Genomic DNA, 21623 nt, shown 5'->3' with positions numbered 1-21623 from the left:
ATTTCTCTTTTTGGGTGTTTTTGCATGTTTGTCTCCACTTAAATGCCTTTCTTGTTAATTATTTTTAATCTTTTCAATAAAGTCATTTCAGAGCCTCCTCAAAAAAAAGACTGGAATCCTGTTAATCTAAACCTGGATGTGATTTCCTTTAAAATTTGTTAATGGAAAGATGGACTCCATGTTGTCCTGGGAAGATCCTTCAGGATTAAGATGTTGTCTTCATTACTACTTGCTGCTACCTTTATTTTCCCGATATTTTAGAAAGTTGATTAATTCTTCTGAGTCCACTGTGTTTCTTAGAAATCAGTGAAGGAAGGAGCTTGAAAGGAAGAAGGCACTTAAACAGCTGAAGTCTTATTTATAGAGCAAAAATGGCCAGGAATGATTTTATGCTTTACTGAACTATACCTTTAAATTTGTAAGAAAGTACCTTAGTGCTTTTCCTCAAAGGAGTTGTTTGACTGTACTTGGAAGCTGCTCCAGACATTTCCAGAAACGTTTTTGTTTCCAAGTATATGGCAACAACAGCAGCATGTCACATTTAAAAGTAAACAAACATACTAGGACATTGCTAAAGTAAGCAGGCTGCTTACCATCTTAAAGTAATGGAGAGCTGTTTACACATTTGAGGTTCAGTATTAAGTGCAGCAAACGTACCTAAATCTTAATAGGAATTTGTGGCAAAATGCAAGCCTTTCACTGGTAATGTACTTCAGTGATACAAGCTTATTGTTCTTACGACATACTATTTCTGATAGCGGTCTCTGCAATATTATTAGTGAAACCTGAAAATCTGTCAGTGATTCATTTGTTTATTTTTTATAAAGGGAAAATTACTTTCAATCTGACTTGTTTTCTAAGAATGTGTTGTCCCTGTTTTTACACTTGAAATAGGTACAGTGCTTGCTTCCTGGAAGGCTCTTTTGCAACTTGATAGGCAGGCAGGCTGACTCCAGCGATGCAAGGGATAGGCCAGACTTGTGCAATGTGGTTTGCCAAAATTAGTATGCCTTGGCTGTAAGTTATTAGTCTCTAAATTTAGAACTGTAGGTCACTGTACAAGACTTTAAGGAGATCTATTGTATTTGCTTTGGGGGCTGGGACTGTGTGAAGCTTGGAGGGCAGCTGAATAGATGTCTTCAAGGGATTTGTTAACTAGAGGTCTGACCAGGTTTGAAAACAGCTAAATGGAAAGCAGTGTTGGTACCTCTCTGTCTGACCAGCATTTTATAATTCTGACAATTATTCTGATGTTAGAACCAGAACTAAGCTATTTCTCAACCATGTTTTTGTTCCCTTTGTTTTTGTATAAGAGAACCATAAAAAGAGGAGAAACAGTGAACATGACTGAACTACGCAAATGCACCAGACATATGTGTCTCTTTCCGTGTACTAATTGGTGGTGTTACAACAAAAAATAGGGGACAAAGTGTTTCAGATAGACCCATGATTTTTAATTTGATATTGTTCTGTTAGAATACTTTAACATTTGTAATCATCAGTTTTCTGCTTACTTTGTCTTTTAGGTATACAATTAAATACTGACATTACAAACTAAGATAATTCAGAGCTGAATTCAGAGTAACCTGCTGGCTTGGTTTTTTGATCTTACTGGGTTTTTTTCAGGTGGTGAGCTAGGTGGTGTTTTGCGCTCTCACTAATATAAAATTTTGCTGTACATGGATGTTTAATACAAAATTGTAGTTTTTATATAATATAAGTAGTAGCAGCAGAGTTCTGGTCAAGAAATAAAAGAAAAATACTGTGGACTCTTCTGGGTTTATGGAAATTGGAAAAATCCTTTCAGTGCGTGGCAATATTTTATTTCTAGATAGCAAATAATTTTTATTTCTGGGACAGCATCAATGTCTGTATGAAAAATAGGCAATTGTAACATAATCATTCTGTATTCCAGGAGCAGTGTTCATTTAGTTGGGACTGGGGCCCTTCTTTTCCCACTCAAGGAATCTGGAAAGATGTTAGGATTGAGACCTATAACCATTATAATCTGATTTACTTTTCTTTGACTTCTTTCTTTGGTAAGTGGTGTTACTACTTTTTATTATTGTTTCACCTTTGGAATACAAACCATTTTATTGCTAAGCTCAATTAACTGTCAGTTTAGGAAAGGTTCTTTTGTTTTATTATGGCTTTGTATAGTTCTTACCACAGCACACCCTTTTAGGTCTTGAAACAGTACTTCAGTACAAACAATAGTGATTAAAAATGTTAGAATTCAGAATCTTTTTTGGCTTGAAGATCCCTGAATAACTGCAGGAATATATGTAGTATAGCTTAGGTTAGTCCCTGTTCTCCTGTTTTGAAAAATTTCTTTTTTATTGGCATGTGTTTTCACCAAGACTTGCAATAAATACGCCTCACTTTTGTTTCAACTCTATTTAAAACAAAGGCAAAGCTGCTATGGGAATTTAGTTTTGTGTTGGGAAGACAAATGCGCAGTGAGCAGAGTTTCAAGAGTGCTGAGTTTTCAGGACACAACATGTAGTCTGAGAGAGAAGAGCAGTCGTGCTATGCAAGGATAATTTGTTAAGGCTGCAATTTGAGAGGATAGCCTCCTGCATTCCTGCTACCTAACTTACCTAACCGGTTTGCTCCCTTGACATGGTCTTTGATTTTCCTCTCCTCATTGCAGCTGAGCAAAAGTAGTTAATTTTCTGTTGAAACTTTCTGTAAATGGTAATATGCCCCATTGTAGACCACCCGCATGCTTTCTTTCACTGCCTGTTGAGCCCAGTCTTCAGTGGAGTAAAAGCTAGCACGTGAGTCCTCTACACTGGGTTGAATTTCAGCCCTTGGGAATAGAGTTGTTGTGTATGAATAAAAGAGGAAGACGTCACTCCCTGGCTGCTTTTAAAGCTTCCTGAAATAGCTGCAGGTCTTAGCTAGAATTAACGTGACTGGAATTTCCATGGAAAGCCCCAGCACAGACTCTGTGTGCTCTCTAAAATTTAGTTACAGTAAAAACCTTTTCTGGTCCCTCCCACATTCCCACAACTCCACCTTCTGGTAGGTAAAGTCTTGCTTTCTGGATAAGCGGAGAGAGCAAACCTCTTTCATTCAGCAGAGAATGGTTTGGAGCTAGAGCTTATTAGTATTCAAGCATAATAACATTTGAAAAATAATGAGTAAATGAACAACTTGAATTTAAGCTACCTATGCAGTTATATTGCTCATCAGATTTGGTGCCATAGCCTTTTGGCCACTGAATCTGTAAAAGATTCATTGTTCTTGATTTCTGTGCGTAGACCCCACCTTTCATGCGGTTAACAATGGGCTGGAATTTCTATATGCCCTTGAAGGGAAGGGAAAACACACTGTAATGGCTGACCTTTGCGGGATGGGGTGGGTGTTTTTTTAACCCCTTCAACATTTCTGAAAATTGGTCTTCCCTGAGTAAGGCTGGGAGTAATATAATCTTGGGAACACGTTCATTGCTCTTCATTCTACAAAAGACAGTGAAAATCACACCAGGGCTGAGTGTAATTCTTTGCTTTTGGAAGGAGCTCTCTTTCTCTCTTGGAGGAAGGAGAGCTAGAATATATACATGAAAAGAGAAAGTAAGTGATTAGTAGTTTGTGTATACAAAATGTGTCTTAGTTTTAGTTTTCCTTGTTTTCTATTTTATTTGCTTTTGCTTAGATAGATGTTAATCTGTAATATTTGAAGTATAGGATTAGCCAGTCAATGTTTGTAGATAGGTAATTTAATTGCTGAAGTTAATGTGAAATTTACACGTTAATCTTGAGTACCCTTGACCCTGGCTTGCGTTATTCAGTAAGTTCTGTAAAGGAGAGGACCCTCTGAGGTAACTGTAGAGAGATCTCAGGGAAGTTATTAACTTGTTTCCTGCACTACACTTTGGTGACAGAAGGGATGTAAAGATACAGCCCGTCAAGTCTAGACACAATGGGCCCAATTCATCCCCAGCATAACTCCATTCATTTTGTCTAGTGACTCTGGGATGAATTCGGCTCATTTTCTGTTAATACTGTTTTTGTTTCATCAACAAAAGTGATTGTACTGCCATGTGATTACGATCTTTCCCAAAGGATACCATGTTCATACGAGTGCTGACTAAAAGCAAATATAATGTCTATGGGAGTTGGTGGGAAAAAAATCCTTCCTAATGAAGTGACTGGTGTCATGGTCTCTGACTTTTGTACAGAACTCTGAAAAACCCCTGGATGGCTCTCAAATGAAAAAAAGAGAGAGTTATAAAACATAAATCGTATTGTGTAGTTCTCTTCCGAGTCAGCAAATGTAAACACAGGTACCAAATGCACTAAACAAGAAGATTAACCTTGTAGGTCTGGTTCAAACATGGCCTGAAAATTGTTAAATTTAATCTGAGGTGTTTGAATTGTTTCTTTGATGAGAGATCGTGTTAACTAATAGATTTCTAAACACAATTCCTAAATTCCCATTTTTTCTCCCCCTTCACTTAGTAAAGAGTGCTTGGCAGTGGAGTCTTGAAATCGAATCTATTTTTGATGTAGTCGGCTCCAAGCCAATTGAAGGTCTTGTGACTGTGAATATTCCCAAATTGCAAACGCAGCAAACATTCAGTGTGAAGCTTCAACCTGGAGAAGGCAGCATTGTGCTGCTTGTAAACATCAACAAGGTAAGGAGGTGTGTGTGGAACCTTAGCCAACTGCAAAATATTTCCCCTGGTTTCCAATGTGTCTTTCTGCCTCCGTGCCAGTTTTAGGCCTCCCTCCCCTTCCTTTCTATGTTCCTGACTTTAACAACAGTTCTGTACCGCCCTTACAGGATAGGAGAACACTTCTTTTCCTCTCTAAAAATTGATGTCTGTGGGGCTACGTAGCTCAGAGTCAAAAAGATGATGAAGCCTTTCCCTTACTGCAAAACAATAAGATCACATCGTCACCGGCCACTGTTAAATGAGCTACTTAGGTAGATAACCTTTGGATACCCTGTGTTACTTCACTTAAGTGGCAGTCTCCCATGCTATTGTTTACTGGTCTGATTGGGACTAAAATGTACTACAATATGCATGGCTCTCACAGGAAAGAGAGGAAACATTCCTCAAACCTCTCAGTACCTACTCTTTCAGGCAAATAAAAGCAAAAGAGTCCTATAAAGAACTTGACTGGCAGTAAGGTTGGTGGAAATTTTGTGGAGTAGTACTTCCTTACACGGGCTTATAGTCCCTTGGGTAGACAAAACTCATGAGGAATTTTAGAGAGGTAAAGGATGCTCTAATGAGGAGAGAACTCAATTGAAAAATGATTAATTTGGTATACACCCCAGTGATGAAAGAGGAAAGAATTGGTCTGCTTACCTTCAGAGGTTGTTGGGAAACTATCTGGTGGCAGACTTAATTTACCAACATTATTTCACTTCTATAGAATTTGTTTTGTGTTTTTTTTAGAAACTGTTGAGTTTTATCACACAGGTGTAATTAAGAAAAGATATATAGACTTGAGAGATGAAGAAAATCGGTGTGTCTGTTCTTGTTGACAAATAGGTAGGTGTCTTGAATTAGGCAGTGAGCCCAGTGTGGCAAAAAGAAGCATGAACTTTGTCTTGGCTTCTTGCTCAGAGAGCAGGGCCCTAGTAGAGCTGACTGGGCAGAACTGAACCTGACAGTGGCAGGCCCAGGCCGGCGGGCAGGGTGGGAGCCCTGGCAGGCGCAGCGGCAGCGGCAGCTGATGGTGTTCTCCACTGGAGCCAACAGTGTAATGGGAGCTGCCGTCTGCTTCACTGCCACAGGGCACAGTTAGATTTGTGGGTGAGCAATGTGCTGTGAGCAGGAATTTGGGGCTTCTGACAGTTCTGGCAGTTAATAACGTTTGAGGGTCTGCCCTCAAACTTTTGTATATTTTACTGGCTCTACTGATTTTCCCTATTGCTGTGTAACTGTGGATTTGTTTCCCCAGTTTGAATGCATTACGCGTGTATTCTCAAGTTCTCTTGTCAGTTGTTTGAGTGGAGAAGCAGCATGTGCTAAAGGCAGGCAGGGTATTTATGTTCTAGTATGCACAGTCAGTGACTTGCATACTTATGTGCTTTGTTTTATTTTGACATGAAAGCATAAAAGCATACAAACATATGATTTTTGTTACTGTTGTCATCTGACATGCAAGTTGCATGAGCAATTACAAATACCCAGTTTCATTTAAAACAATCATTAGTCTCTGCTTAGCCTTTTCAGGGATTACATTAAGCAGGCACTGCAATGTGAAACTTCAAAAATTATTTTGGTTTATTTAATTGCCCCACCCCCAACCTCAGAAGAAATCTGCAAGTTTGTGAGCAAGCACTTCCTTCAGAGCAGAGGCAACAGTGTTTTATTATTCTTTGTACACAAAAGGCTTTGCTGCATGAATTCACATCAGCTGATTTTACAAGAAGCCCTGCAATGTGTTCTCATGTATCGATGAGCCTAACGGAGCCCTTACTTTGTATTACAGACTTGTGTGGTGCATGTTAAATAGTGAGACCTCACCAGAAATTTATTTCTAGTTGAGAGCTTATTGCAGATTATATTGCGAAGTCAGTAGATGTTTGAGTGGTGTGTATCACCCAAGATGTGTAGCAGTGTTCCTGCAATTGCCACACAAAGTGCTGTGTTGTTAACATGACAGTATTTTGCTTATCAGCTACTGGTGAGCACGGGGATGACATCATTAGTGGCCAATGAGACACTCCAGCCGTGCCAGGCGGCTGCAAACACTCCCTTGTTGTTGAGGCACACGCTGATTTTGTGCTTCCACTTGTATCCGTGCAACACAGAGATTAGTACTTCTGCACAAGCAGTTATGATAATTCTGTATTGGGGAAGCTGAAATGTTAGTAGATACATTCATGATTGTGTCCAAGTATGACTACAGCAAAACATATTGTTGGGCTGTTCTCTGGCCTATTTTATTTGAAAAGATTGAGGCACTCCTTACATGACTCTATTCAGTGCTGATCCCTCCATTGTTTGGTTGCACGCATTATTGCTTTCTTTCCATGATTTTTGTGTTGTGCACTCGACTGGCAAATGTTGGCAACAGGATTGAGCAGCAGAAGTAGGCTGCTGGAATGAAGATATAAATATTACCCTGTGACTAGAAAAATGAGAAAATTAAATCATTCTGTCATCCTAGAGGTAGTTTTTTTATGTTTGTAAAAATTATGGAGTACTAATGACGTGATTGGGAAGCATAGAGAAAAAGCAGAAAACACTGAAAAGAAAGAATGAAACTTATAATTTGACTTAAAAGCTTGACATAAGTGAAGCAGTCAGTGTGGTCACATATTGCCAAATTCACAATTGAAAAGTGTCACCTCTGTGTATTGAATGTTGTATGTGATAGATAAAAGGGTCAATGAGAGGAGGGGTATGATACAGAGGCTAGTGAACAGTGTCTGCTCCTGACACAGATGTTTGAGTTTTGGAGGAATATTCTGTCAAGGTGCCTCAGCTGAGAGGTAGCAGCTGGATGTGCACATGCATGTGTATGCATGCTCATGGCCTGCTGTGGATGGAAAATGAAGTGATAGCCTGGAATATCATACTTCTCTCTTTAAATAATTTTCACCTCAGAGCTGCAGCTGGAGAGATCCCAGTTACCATGGCTCACCTGAGGCACATAAACTCATTAGACTTGTGGTAATTCACTCAAAGATATCTGAGCCCCTAGGTGCACGTTATACCTCTTTTTATACAGATTGCTCTGACTTTCTCTCTTGTACGTTCAAGAGTTCTACAGTGGAGGCTTGGTGGCCAAATGGACATGGAAAGCAAACTGGATACAACATGACAACAACTTTCATCATGGAGTCAGGATACCAGATTGAGAAATTTTCAAAGGTGAGCCCTTCAGCTTGATTATAGCTGGCATTGCACTGCTACTGTTAGGACATCTGCTGTGCATAGCAACTATCTAGAGCTTTTAAATATTTTGCTGGATTGTAATATGCACATGAAAATGCTAATGAGAAACAAGAGGTTTTTTTATGTCACAATGTATGTTTACCTGTTTTCTGGTAGCCTTAGCTTTTATGGACACCTTTACTTGCATTCAGACTGGAAGATGGCTTACGGTTAGTTGGAAACCTCAGAAAGGGAAAGATGTTTACTACTTAAGTTTTCTATCTTATGAAAAAAAGCACTTTTAAACTTGATATATCTGCTGATGTTTTTGTATCATGCACTGAAAAACCCTTTTAGATTTCTATAGATTATGTGAAGATTTATTACTGAGATTTTTCTTGTTAATTCAATTTTTAAAAAATTTGCGGGATAGACATATACTTAAAAAGCTAACATACATTCGTTTATTAGAATATGGTAGATGTGCTTCAGGTTTAAGAAGAGGTAACGTCTTAAATATGACCATGAAAGTAATATTCAGGGATATTTGCGTAAGGGTTCCTGCAACACACTGGCTATATAATTACCTGTTTGTTTTTACTAAGAAGCCTAGAAGAGGTATTTTCAATTGTCCATTAAAAAAAAAACCCCATACAAATTAGACTGGGCTCCTTATCATGCCATCCTTCCACATGCCATCAACATGTGGAAACAGCCAAGTAAATTTACACAGTTATTAGGTGGCTCTGATGTGTATTGCTTCACTAAAAACTAATCTCGTCACCAGGCATCTAAAACTGCTATTTGCTGTAACATTTGTTCACGTGAAAAGTCCTATGAAAAGCAGTAGCTTCTGGAATCCTAGTCTTTATAGGGCTAGCCCTTAGTTTGATTATGAAGTCATAATAATCATTCTTCACTATTATTAGTGATTTAATTTTGAAACAATTAAAAAACCACACCAAATAAACACGGCATATTATGCTTGGGAAAACTGGTTGTAGGAAATACAGCTATAAAGCCTGTAAAAAGGAAAATTCTGTTGTTACTGTGTGAAAACTGTACAACGGTAGGAAAACTAATTGATTCCACTTGGGTAGTTGCATCAGGATATTTCATAGAGCCCTGTGGCATATGATCATAGGGACTTCATGGTCTACAAAAGGTATTCAGAAGCCTCTTCTGTTTTTTCTCCTTGAAGGGAAAAAAAGGAAATGCACCACATAGTGGGCATTATAAATTAACCAGCATATGAAGCCTTTACAGATTCATAGTGTAAAGTGTAGTCTTCCTTCATGTGTTCTGTGAAGCTCTGTCGTGGATTCTTACAGACACACACACCCCACCGCCACCTCTACCCCCTGCCCCTAGCTGTATGAGTGGAGACAGACTCCATATGCAGTTTTTTCATGTTCTAGCACAATTTGCTCTCATGTCAGCAGGACTGAATAGCAACATTCATATGGCTTAATAAGAACTTTGAGTAGTTCAGGAGATACAATCAGGGATAAATGTTCCTGAAAGCTGTCGTTCTGTGGTCCACCTAGTACTGTGTTCAGGTGGAATAAGTTTCTTGCTCCCCCTGGCTTTTTAAAAAAGAAAAAAATAGAGGTGGGACATTTCACAAGTGGTTTGTCTCTAGATGAGTATCTATATAGCTTTGGTGAAAACTAAAGGGCAAAAACTGTATATGTGAGAAAACACAGCTTGGTCTTATGTCGGATTTGGCTGCCCTTAGCTTGAAACACTCTCTTGTTTCTGACAATAACGTTAGAGTAGTCTCCAAAACATCAACTAATCCTTTGGGAAAATTTCTGGGTAGCCTCCCAGTATGTACTTGCGGGAGCTCTATAGAGCTCTAGCCAGCTGTGCTGGGAACCTCTTTGACTGAGGGAAGTAACTACTCATTCCTGTTGAAAGTAGCAGAAAATCAAAACAGAATAAAGCCAACATCCAGAACAGGGTTGGCTTTGGTTTTGTTTTGTTTTTCTATTTGAATACGTTGGTTTAGAGTTTGTTTCTCAGGTGAATGTGAAACAGTCATAGCCAAAAATTATCTCTGAATGAAATTGTATTTCTTGAGGGGAGGGTCTATCCAGTCCTGTTTGCTATTGATAAGTTGCTTTTCTTCTTGCTATGCCTACATCAAGGAATTTATTACCTCTTTCATTGCCTTGTGAGGCATTTGTTTGCTTTTTGATTCTGTTTCCCTAGCTTTCTGGGGAATTTCTTTAACACTGTAATTGGAGTTTTTTATTTCATGGGGCTATTTTAGTACTTGAAAGATCTTAACCTCTACCTGTCTTTTCCTCCTTCCCTCTATACCTTCTTTTCCCCACAGGCCTTTTAACATGACTTCCAGAAGTCTTTCCTTTTGGCTTTGTAGTTTTCACACCGCTTTCATGCTGCGTGCTAATTTGTTAGGTCACTGGGGCGTTCTATGATCTTATTTCAGCTTTGGGCATCTTCATCCCTATTACTTTTCCTACTGCTAAATCTGGGAATGCCAAATGTGATCCACAGGTCACTTAATAGGGTACAAAGCCTTTGTGTGTGACTCAGAAAGACAGGTATCTTTTTCTTAATTGTACATAGAACCAGCTGATTATTCTGTGGTGGCTAGAGAGCCTCTTCTGTGTGCTTCAAGACTGGGAGAAATATTCAGTCCTCAGGCAGCAAGGTCTATCAGACAGATTTAAAGGTGGCCAAGGTCTCAGTAGCCAGAAAGGCACATAACCAACCATGCCAGATGCTAGTTGTCTCCCCTTGCCCTTCTTTTACCCTACAAGGCAGAAGGAAGCTGCTGTAGGAACAGGAAGAGGTGCTGTGTTACCAGGTGGGCCCCTGGGGAGCAATGGAGTGGGAACACGAAGGCACTGAACCCTGGAGGCCTGGGAATGTGAGATGGGGCTGAGGAGCTTTTTCTCTTGGTCGTGCTCTACGGGTGGTCCTGCCTGGGTGTTTCAGCCTCTCAGATTGCCTCGGATTTGGCCAGTTGCATGAGTTCCACTTGAGCATGAATAAAGCAATATCACATTACTTCTGGTAGTAATATAAGTACTCCATTATAAATGCGCTCTGAGACAGTCCCAACCTGCCTGATGACATCCATTAAGAGGAACTCCCAAATACTTTGGGACCCCCAACTATAAATCCCATTCCATTTTGTGTCACAAAAAAGAGCTACTCTGGAGACTGAGGAGTTTTTCTCCAAGTAATTGAATTCACTGGAGGAAGGGGAGAACTTTTTCACTAGTGTAGTACTCATAATGTTTTTCTTTTGTAGCCTTCAGTAGTTAGGGTAACCATGAAAGTTGTATGAAATATTGGTTATTTTTTAAATTCAATTTCTCATGTTAAAATAAATTTGCAAAATTCTAGGAATGGGTGCAAGGCTCTTGTCCTAAAGCTAAGTTCATCATGCTGGTCTATATTCAACTGACCCAGTGTGCAGTGGGATCGCAGTAGAAAAAAGGCAGGACACACTGTGCTCAGCATGTGTGCGTGCACAGAGATACTGGACAGGGAGTCTGAAATGTCCTCTCAGTGGTCTAACTTTGTAGTTTTTCTCTAGCTGGGAGTTTCTTTAATGGTGCAGATGCTGAGCTCCACTAGCCACTAATCCACTGTTACCCCTGGGGCAACACTGTAAAACACTGCAGGACTTGGGGCAAGTCCCATTTTTTTAATTCATTCAGTTTCTATGTTTTGGTCATTGCCATGATGCAGAGGGGTTTAGTTTGAGGTCAGTGATCTGCAGTCACCACTCATGCATCTAGTTTGTCATTTGCATTGTCTCTGTCCAGGTGTTTAATTAATATTTGTCCAATTGACTAAGAAGCACCAAAGAGGAAGCAAAAAAAGCAGTCATTTTCTTTGTCTTCTCTACTACTAGAAATAATCTTCTGTCTATCTGTATGATTTTTGATAAACTGGAAGTTTAAAAAATACAGGTCCCACAGTGGGATTAGTCATTTTCCATTTGAACTTCAGCCTTGTCTGGTTTGTGAAATAAAGAATTACATTTTATCTTAAAGACAGGTATATCACTTGCACTTAACTAGGTTAACGTTAGCCTGATTTACTGACAGATACTTGTCTCAACTGTAGCTTGTGGCAGAGAGAGAACAGGCTGTACTCTACATGCTGACCTTTTGAAAAGGTATAGCAAATAGACATTTGAGGGAGGAGTGGTTGCTATCTTAGGGGTCGTGTAGAACAAATGAGGTTCCTGCCCTCCTGACCCAAACTTGTTGCTTGATGTGAGTTGGCTGAAATTTGCTATTAGCTTTCCTTCACTTTATTTAATTTCCCAATTATCTCCCTATGACAATGAGCAACAGGTACCAGAAAGAAAAAGAATTGGTCTAGATAAACTGAACTGGAACAAGAATACAGGAGAAAAAGGCGGCTACAGCCTCTCTGAAAGAGATGTGTTTTGTCACACTTTGCAGCTGCGCAGGAGCCTAACATGGCAGCTGCTTCGCATCTGCCCCATGGCAGGTGGGGAAGACATCTCTACAAATAAGGGGTTAGTGCAAAGTATTATTGCAGTCAACTAACTGCTTTCTCATGACTGTGGAATTGACTGTGTTTATGTCAGTGCAATCAGGATACCCCTCAGAGCAGCATTGTTGCTTTGACTGAAGTAAAGTCCCAGAAAACGTCCATAATGATTTCTTGAGAACTTTTCTTCCACCTGCAGCAGGAAGGAGGAATGTTTCCTTTTTTCAGCATCTGCAGTACACAATACCAGATATTAGGCTGTAAAAGTTTGGCTTCTGCTTGAGATGTGCTTTTATCTGGAATGACCTTTAATATCTTACACAGAGTTAGTGGTTATTTAGCTGAACGGGTCTCTTTGAAACCTTATTGCTGATCATGCTGTTCAAACACAGCTGCGATGGCCAGAGGGCCCTTCACTTCCAAACTGGCATTTGTGTTTGCATGCATATCTTTTTCTCTTTAATTGCTACACCTACTAAAAAGGTATCATTTCACGGCAGCAAAAGAAGGTGATTTTGCTTTTACTGGATGAACCTGAAGCTAGGCATTCAGGGACAAGGCTTACAGCTGAGCTGCTGCCATCTCCTCTTGTAAGGAGAAAATTGCAGATTAAGTGGTGTGTCTGATCTAATGCAACCACTGCATTCCTCTCGCTGGTCCTCAGCTGGACTTTCAGCTGAATTCTGCAACAGGCAAACATGCACCTGTCTCTTACACACATACATACTCACATGCACACTTGTTTCCACATGCTTTCTCTCTTAATATGATAGTAACTTTAAAAAGTGAACAGGTTTATCAGAAGGATTCTTTTTAGCCCTGTTACAGTGTGTTTTAATCATGAGACCATGCCTTTTGACTCCTTGACAAATTCTAAGCTGTTAGTGTTCAGTTGAATCCCTTTGTAAGGGTTTTCTTGATTTATTTTGTTTTAATTAATTTTTGTCTGCTTTAAATCTAAGTTTCATGTTTTCACAGGCCTATTTTCGGACAGTAGAGCTTGTTCAGGAGCCTGTTCCTGGCTCACCAGGTCTGAGTTTCTACTTTAGAATCAATGGCCGACCCATTTTCATCAAGGGCTCGAACTGGATTCCAGCAGATTCTTTCCAGGACAGAGTGACCTATGACATGTAAGCCACATTTGATGTTCTCTAAGGAGAAAGGATCATGTTTTCCTCCTCCTGATTCTCTATCCACCTTCTATCAAAAGGTGGCGTTGGGAGGTGGAACTTCTTTCGAGGTAGGACACTAATTGTTGTGGGTTGGAGGCCTCAGAATTAGGGCTTAATTAATATTAATAGATTTGAGTGATGTTCAAGGCATGTAAGTACAATAACTATCGTGAAGGTGGTGGTTTGCTGTCCACAGGTTACTGGCCTTTTGGGTATTTTTAGCGATGATCCTCAGGCTGTCTGATCCTATTGCCTGGGACACGTTCATTGGTACTCAGAGGAAGTGCACTTCAGCCATGTCCTAACGCATCTCGTGCAGGGAGGCATAAGTGCGTAGTAGGCCTCTCTCCCTTTTTCTCCCTCTGGTCCAGGCTTCTTGGATTTCAGTGACACAACACCCCAGACATGTAGGTATTTCAGTGACACAACACCCCAGACATGTAGGTGGGAAGGGGGCCACGCTGTACTTTGATTAAAATTTGCTCTGGGTAGTTGGGGAACTGGGACAACAGGGCATGCTGCAGTTCACGTGCAATTTAGAGGCTGCCAGCACGATTAAGGAAAAATTAATGGAGCCTGAATCCCTTAAAATGAGATTCAGAGTCTCAGTCTTTCTTCCTCCCCCTCTCACTCACCCCTCCCTTCTCACTATGCATTGTGGAACTCGGAAAGAGAATATAGATTTCTGAACGCGTTTAAAAGAGGATTTGAATTCAAGTGATTGGTATTTAAAGCAAGTAATATCTAAGGAGAAAAGAGCAACCTGATTAATAAAATATAGTATTTCTAAATCTGGTCCTGCCAATACTTCTGTAAAAGCACTTACTTGCATGTGTCACTTCATCCATTTCATAAGTGTTAACAGGACCAAGTAACTTTTTCTGCACAAAAAATTGCTTTTTGAGAGCTCTATCCAGGCATGCAAGCTTAGGAGGTATCAAAATAGTCTGGTTTCTATCAGAGTTATAAGTCTTAGATTGCCTGCTAATGATGAATGTTTGGGGTTTGTTTTTTTTTTTGGTATAACCTTAGAAACTCCAAAGTGATACAGTTTCACAAAACTTGTATAAATCTTCTTTTTGTATTTGACAGATTATGGCTACTCTTGAAGTCTGCAGCAGATGCTAACATGAATGCACTTCGGGTTTGGGGAGGAGGAGTATATGAACAAGATGAATTTTATGATATTTGTGATGAACTAGGAATAATGGTAAAAACAATAAACACGGAACACATTTAAAAATTGACAAGAACTTGTAAATAAAAATCCACTCTAAATGAACAAAATAAGAGAATTAATACGTAAGTTCTAGCCATCTTTGCAAAGGAAATGGTAGAGCCACCTCTGAATTATCAAAACACTGAAGAAGATAGTCATGCTTTTCTCTCCTGTGGAAATGGATTTTATTTCTTTTAAAAGTATTTTCTCCTTTATAGCAATAGCTGAAAAGGTTTGCGGTTTTTTTTGGTTCAAACTTTTTAAACAAAAATATTTCACTTGGCCTGAAGCCTGTATGGAAGGCCTTATCCAAAGGGCCATTTTGAACAAGCTGTAATTGAGTATAAATGTAGCTGTAAGGGGAACACCTGCTGCAAACACTGATAATCCTAGATGAGTACCTTTGATTATATGAGCTTGGAGGCACATGTTAATAAGTTTGGATGAAATAGTGACTAGATGAGTGAAGGCCAAGTTGCATCTGGTATTAAAATCCCAAGAAGTGTGTTTGGCCTTACTTTACAGCATAAAAAGCAGGGAAAGAGAATTGATACCTTGCTGCCTTCTGCTGTGTGTGCTTGAAAAAAATAAAATGTTACATCTATTTTAGTCATCTGAATGAGTGCCCTGATTTTCAGGGCTTCTGAGCACTTACAGTTCTTTCATTTTTGACACTAGGCACCTAAGTAGGCCACTTAGATCTGTGCCTGTACAGTGCTCCATGCAAGATTTAGATCTATTTAGGAGCCAAAATAGCATGTAGATGTAGAAAATCATACCCTTATTTTGGAGGGAGTAGTGCTGGAGGCTTTTGTGTTTGTTTCTTCTGACGGTCTTGCAAAGGCTTAAAAGTGCATTAGAGTCAAACTGTGCTTAAGGAAAAACAGTGATAGCTCACTGAGGGAAATAGCGAGAGAAAGTTTCTTTCAATAGAGAGTTTTGACTCTACACAGTCACTGAAGGATTCTGAGTGATTCTTCAGCAATAGCTTTGCTTTTTTTGTACAGTGCTAGGAGTGTAACTATTATTAATGGATCCATTACCTCTCACTGTCCTGTTCCCTATCTTCAGTTTTCTTAGGGAATGTACGCTGAAAAGGGTCATGGAAAAGTATGTTCTCACTGCAAGGAAAGTGCAATTGTACGAGGAGCTGGTCTGTCTCTCTCTATTGTTTATATAGCATGGTGTTCAGAAAAGTGTAGTCTCCTATAGACCCCTTTGGGTTAATGTGCTCCTTCAAAGGATCTTTCCGTTAACATTGGAGATAGACTGTCAGGAGTCTCAAAGTTACAGCAATTTAAAAAACAGAACAGGTAAAACAAGAAATCTTACCCATCTCATTGGGCTTCTTCCTTTGCCCTTTTTTGTAGTTTTCCTTGGTACAAATGGAGTTCATTGTTGAATTGAAAGGCTTGCTGTTCTCTAGTGGTATCTACTTGATCTTTCTCTGAAGAGAAAGATCACTGTGTTGTTAGAGGATCTAGTTTCTTTCTGCCCCTCTTACTGGGTAAGATTTGCTCTTTTTAAGATCAGTTTGTGCATTTGGTATGGAAGTGTTTTGTTAACAAGTACACTTGAACATCTGTTAAGTGTGCGCGATACCCACTCAGAAGAATTACTGTCTCTTTTTAATAAGTAATGGGGATTTGGTGTTACACCTGCAAAGTAGTAAATACGAAATTGTTCCGTTCAGGTGGAGATTGCCCCATGTTCACATTTGAGCAGTGCATGGGTTCTCATTATTCCGTTGAAACTTATTGAACTCTATCCACTGAGCAATATTCTACTCATCAGTGAAGGCTGTCAGAATCTTATTGCTAAGGGTAAATATTTTGTAACTCTGATATTGAGCAAAACCACAGTGGAGTATGCACATACTGAACCCCATAGAGGATGTGATTGTTTTGGTGGTACTTTCCAAGAAAAACAAATAGAACATTTCAGTTCTTTTTGAGAATTCTTTTTGAGAATTCAGTTCAATTCTTTTTGAGATAAATAACTTCTGTCTGAACAAAGGATTGTGCATCCCAATGTAAAATGATTTGCTAACAGATTTTTTTTTTTTAAATTTTATTTCCTTTTCCGTGTAGATTTGGCAGGATTTTATGTTTGCGTGTGCGCTATATCCAACTGACCAGAATTATTTAGAATCCGTAAGAGCAGAAGTTTTTCATCAGGTATTTTATCCATGTGTCAAAGCTCGATTTCCTATTACCTATTTTTGATTGACTGACTGTATAAGTTAGCTTTCCAAAAATGCTTATTTGGAAGTGTTTGTTAGTGTACCTTTTATGTAGCAGGCACAAAATGTAACCTTGCTAAATCCTCTTTTAACTTACTTGCAGGAGTAGTTGGTCAAGCAGAGGTACAGGCTTTCCTCATGCCCAAACTGCTCTCTTCTCAAGGATGTTTAAGAGCATTCCTTGAGAGTGAGCTCTAATGATTGCAACATGCCTTAGCACAGAATTTACCCTTCACATGTGGCCAAGTAGATGAGGATGGAAGTATACATGTGCATATGGTGGATATATGTCAGCATATTAATAGTTTGTCCCTCTGTAAACGTATATTACAAAAGTTTGAGCCTGGTGGAAAGCTGAGGGAATAGTTAACAGTGCGGATAAAAACAGGAATTGTAGGCTCAGCATATGTAATATGCATGTGGACTTGTAATTCCAAGTAGTAATAAAGTGATTTTATTTTTTTTTATTTTTAAGAGAAGTAATTTTGCTTGACTTCTGAAACTTTAAGTTCTTTTTCAGGTAAGGCGTTTAAAATCCCATCCATCAATTATTCTGTGGAGTGGTAACAATGAAAATGAAGCAGCAATTGCAAGCAACTGGTTCTCCATACCTTATGCTGACAGAGAAGTCTATATCAAAGACTACGTGACGCTTTATGTGAAGAACATCCGAGAAATAGTTCTTACTGTAAGTGATCTCAGGAAACTGTAGGGGGATATGGCTTGGCAAAAAGTTTTAATGTTTGCAATTTGAGCAACTTGGGATTTCTTTTTAAATCCTTTTGGGAAATGAAAAACAGCACATCATTGAGGAATTGCACTTTCCGAGTTCTTGGAAACTACTCTCTGAACTCAACGGTTATCCTCAAAGTAAAACAAAAAATTATTTACATCTTTGATGCTTTGTGATATATAAAGGAAGACCTGAAAATGTAGTGGATCTTGCTTCTTTTTTCCTTCCCATTTTTAATACCTCCACAAATGCCTTCACTTCCAGTGGACAAAAATCAACTTGCTCATTAATTAATTAATGTAGATGATCAGATTTCCTTTATCCTGATTTTGTTGAAGGATATTGTAAGAAGGATTTAACAACCCTCAGGCCTTTTAATAGCAGTTAAAGAAATTAATTTTGACTTAAGTTTTTTGACTTAAGCAGGTTAAAAAAAAAGCTATGCTAAACATTGTCCTCATGCTCTGTAGTCATTATATTGTGTGTGTTTGAAAAACAGACTAACGGTATTTTATACAATATGAAGGCAAAATAAAATATTTTGAGTAAAGACTTAAATTGTGAGCATGCAGACCAGAAGCACCTGGAATCCGTGATAAAGTCTACTGTGACTTGGCACTACCCGTTTTGCACGGCTTTTGTAGTTTTATTTCTCCTCCTAGAAGTATTGCAGTTCTTCGTTATTTAATGGAATCTGCTTTTAACTAACTTCTATGTGTGTATGTAGAGTGAAATTGATTTAAAAGTCCCAAATTGATGTTGCATAACTGTATAGGGATTAACAAACAATGCTTGAACCACAGGTGAATATTCTGAACTCCCCTGTTAGGTAAAAGACAAAATGTTGCAAGAGTTTTGTCCAGTTAGAACTTCCTTCTTCAACAAGAGTATGAGTTTTTGTTAACCTAAAAATGCTCATGGCCTTTTCCTATCCAGTTATCCCTGTATGATATGATCTTACTGACTTCAGAGTATGATAATTTTAGTCTAATCTTCGTCCTTTTCAGGATGAGATACGTTTCATGTTATGAGGCTCATGACCTGAAGTTTCCCTTTGCTAAGACAGGCACTCAATATGTAGGTGACAGCAATATTATTGCTTGTTATTGGGGCCTACTGGCATTGTCAGAGTAGTTGTAGTCTGGGAATTTAAAATACCTTTCTACTGAAAAAGTTGAAATATGAGGAAACAATAAAAAAGATGCCAGATTTGAAAGAACCTGCTGAAAAGGATCCGACTTTTGAGGGCAGTTATTCATTCTAAATGGTAACGGTGTCTTATATTCCTACTTAACATCTTGATTCTAGTTTTCTGTATTTCAGCTAGGTTTTTTGGGACGCAGTTGTTTGTAAAGGTATGCTGTGGTGTTTCTGTGATTAGCTACATGAGTTGGATGGCCAGTGCATGTGCAGCAAAGTGAGGTGTTCTGGCTTGATACCGTTTTTTAATTACAGTTCACTTGTGTAGCATTGCTGTCCAAGGCGGACCCCCTTTTATTTTAAACCCATAACATAACTATTTTGAGCACCAGAAGGAACCATACAGTGAAATAGTTTCAGGTCCTGTGTAATACAAGCCAGCTGAGGAAGCCTGTAACTACTAGCAGTACTGGACTGTATAACTTAAAAAGACTTCTGAGTTTGAGGTAAGACTTCAGGGAATCCAGGATATCCTGTAGTAAATTGTTTCAGTTAATTATTAATTACTCATGTCAAAAAAAAAAACAAAACAAAAAAAGGACAGGGGAACAGGACTATTTCTTAAAAAGAAGCACATGTCTAAGTGCTTTGGTGTACTGGAGCCAATTGCTGTAACTTGTGACTGGTAACTAACTCAGGCCTCTATCTTAACACACATAGGGTGCTAAATGAATTATACCTGCAAGAGGATTCCTTCAGTACTTAGTAGGGTACTACTAAAAGATTTAGCGTACTAAATCTACTGAGGCTATAAATAAAGGCAGCTCTGAACAATTTGAAATTTAACCCTTCTTATAGTCTCGCCTATCTTAACATGCAGAGCCAGCCAAAATAATAATAACCTGCAATGCTACTATGCAAGCATTAGTAGCGGAATACCTTGGCTTTGTTAGGACTAAATTTAGGTGACTACTTAATAGGAAAGGAGAAAATCATGGCCTTGTTCCTGCAAAAACACTGCAAAAAGAAGTCACAGTACTCAAAATATTAATGTTCCTTGAGTTTATTTTTTCACAAGGCACACTTTAAATAGCTTTCATTAAGAATTTAGAAGCATATAAAGATAGAAAATCTCTTGATGTGAGGAGAGAATCCCTTAGAACAGCAGAGCAAGTAATATGCCTAGCTGTCCTCCAAGAACATAAATAAGAAGCTAATTAAGCAAGTAAAGATGATGAATATCAGGACACAAAGGGGAATGTTTCCTAGGTGGTGACTCAGAAATTTGGAAAAGGCATGTACTCCCTGCCCTTCCACCCTGCCCCTTCCCCTTTTCAAAATGTGGTCTGTGTATTCAGATGATAAAAGTGAGGGGATTGTGTTTTTAGGGGTTTTTTTTGTTCTTTTTTTTTTTTTTTTTTTTTTAAATCCCAGGAAGATAAGAGTCGTCCTTTTATTGCATCCAGTCCCACCAATGGCTTGGAGTCAGTTAAAGAAGGTTGGCTCTCCCAGAATCCTTATGATACCCATTATGGTGACACTCACTTTTATGACTACAGCAATGACTGCTGGAACTGGACAGTGTATCCTAAAACTCGTTTTGCTTCAGAATATGGATTTCAATCCTGGCCTTCCTTCAGTACAATTGAAAAGGTAAGGCTGGGCTTCCACACCTTACTGTCCCCTCTGCTCTCATTTAGTGAAGGCAATGAGTCTCTTCCCAACAAACTGCAGCATCCGAGCTGTAGTTGGAATAACACATTGTTAGGTGTGGTATGGCACAGGTGGGACAGAGGTGCGTGCTGTTGTGGAGGGAGGGGATGAAACTGGACTGTTTACCTCCTCAGTGTTCAATATATTCACCTTGATGTTGCAAGAAGAAACAAGTTTAGATGAGAGACTATTATAAGACTATGAATTTTAACAGTAATTCTATCTAATATATAGCTTAGTAATGATTGCCTAACATCTGTTTCCTTTTGCTGGGTCTAAGGATATGTGTTCATTTAGAAATAGAAGAAACATGACAAGTGCTGAATTGTGCCGAATTCTAAAATGTATTGATTTTTATATTTTTTCCAATTTCTTTTACTTAAATAATTTGTTTCTTTATGTGTTGTATATAAGAGGATTTGGTTTTGTCTCCTGTTAAATTTAGATATTGTATATCCTATCTTACTTATCCAGTTGGAACAGAGACATGTCATGCTGTTTGTCCATTTGTTCAGAGAGAGAGATGAATATCATGTTGATAGTTCATGCACGCAATTAAAAGGAGTTCAGAATGTTCCTTTCAATTTGCTGGGCAAAGTGTATTATCTGACACATAATCAGTACATTAATCCATATTAATAACAATGAAAATTATTCAATCCAGCCTAAAAAGGAACAAATTTAAATAAAAAGATTTTATAGAGATTGTAATTACAATGAAAGCTTGATGATAATAACTGTATGAGCTATGCTGCATTGTTGTCCTTAGTTGAAAAAAACTGTTTCATGATCATTTGTTTTCAGAGGCAAGTTTTGAAAATATACACATTATTAGAATTTATAGCCCTACTAACTTCTGTAACTTTTATGCCTAAATGTGTTTGACCTAGAGTACATTCTTCCATCTTAATCTAGTGTGTTTCTGATTTACTATGCAAGTAAACCTCTGAGGTTCCTTGGCCAAACTGAACCTTAGGACAAATAAGTTAAATGCCATTGAGCCAAAAGTTGCTCTTCTGGCTTCAACAGCAATGTCTGTCTTCACTTATTTT

The 21623-nt window shown here is 38.7% G+C and overlaps 1 protein-coding gene across 25 annotated transcripts in view; it reads left to right on the top strand.

Annotated features, from left to right (window-relative positions):
• MANBA (mannosidase beta) overlaps positions 1-21623 on the top strand; it is a 61961-nt gene that overhangs the window by 12542 nt on the left and 27796 nt on the right. For 23 of the 25 annotated variants that reach the window (XM_075149647.1, XM_075149644.1, XM_075149643.1 and 20 more), the window contains 8 exons: positions 1916-2039; positions 4467-4642; positions 7733-7843; positions 13331-13482; positions 14617-14734; positions 16834-16920; positions 17506-17673; positions 20293-20511. In XM_075149647.1, coding sequence (XP_075005748.1) covers positions 1916-2039; positions 4467-4642; positions 7733-7843; positions 13331-13482; positions 14617-14734; positions 16834-16920; positions 17506-17673; positions 20293-20511 — 1155 coding nt within the window. The remainder of the gene's footprint in view (positions 1-1915; positions 2040-4466; positions 4643-7732; positions 7844-13330; positions 13483-14616; positions 14735-16833; positions 16921-17505; positions 17674-20292; positions 20512-21623) is intronic. The other 2 variants (XM_075149650.1, XM_075149653.1) reach the window with 2 other exon arrangements.

The sequence above is a fragment of the Calonectris borealis genome, chromosome 4 (genome assembly GCF_964195595.1).
Source record: "Calonectris borealis chromosome 4, bCalBor7.hap1.2, whole genome shotgun sequence".
In the NCBI taxonomy this organism is placed as follows: domain Eukaryota; kingdom Metazoa; phylum Chordata; class Aves; order Procellariiformes; family Procellariidae; genus Calonectris; species Calonectris borealis.
This window is presented reverse-complemented; position numbering and strand designations above follow the sequence as displayed.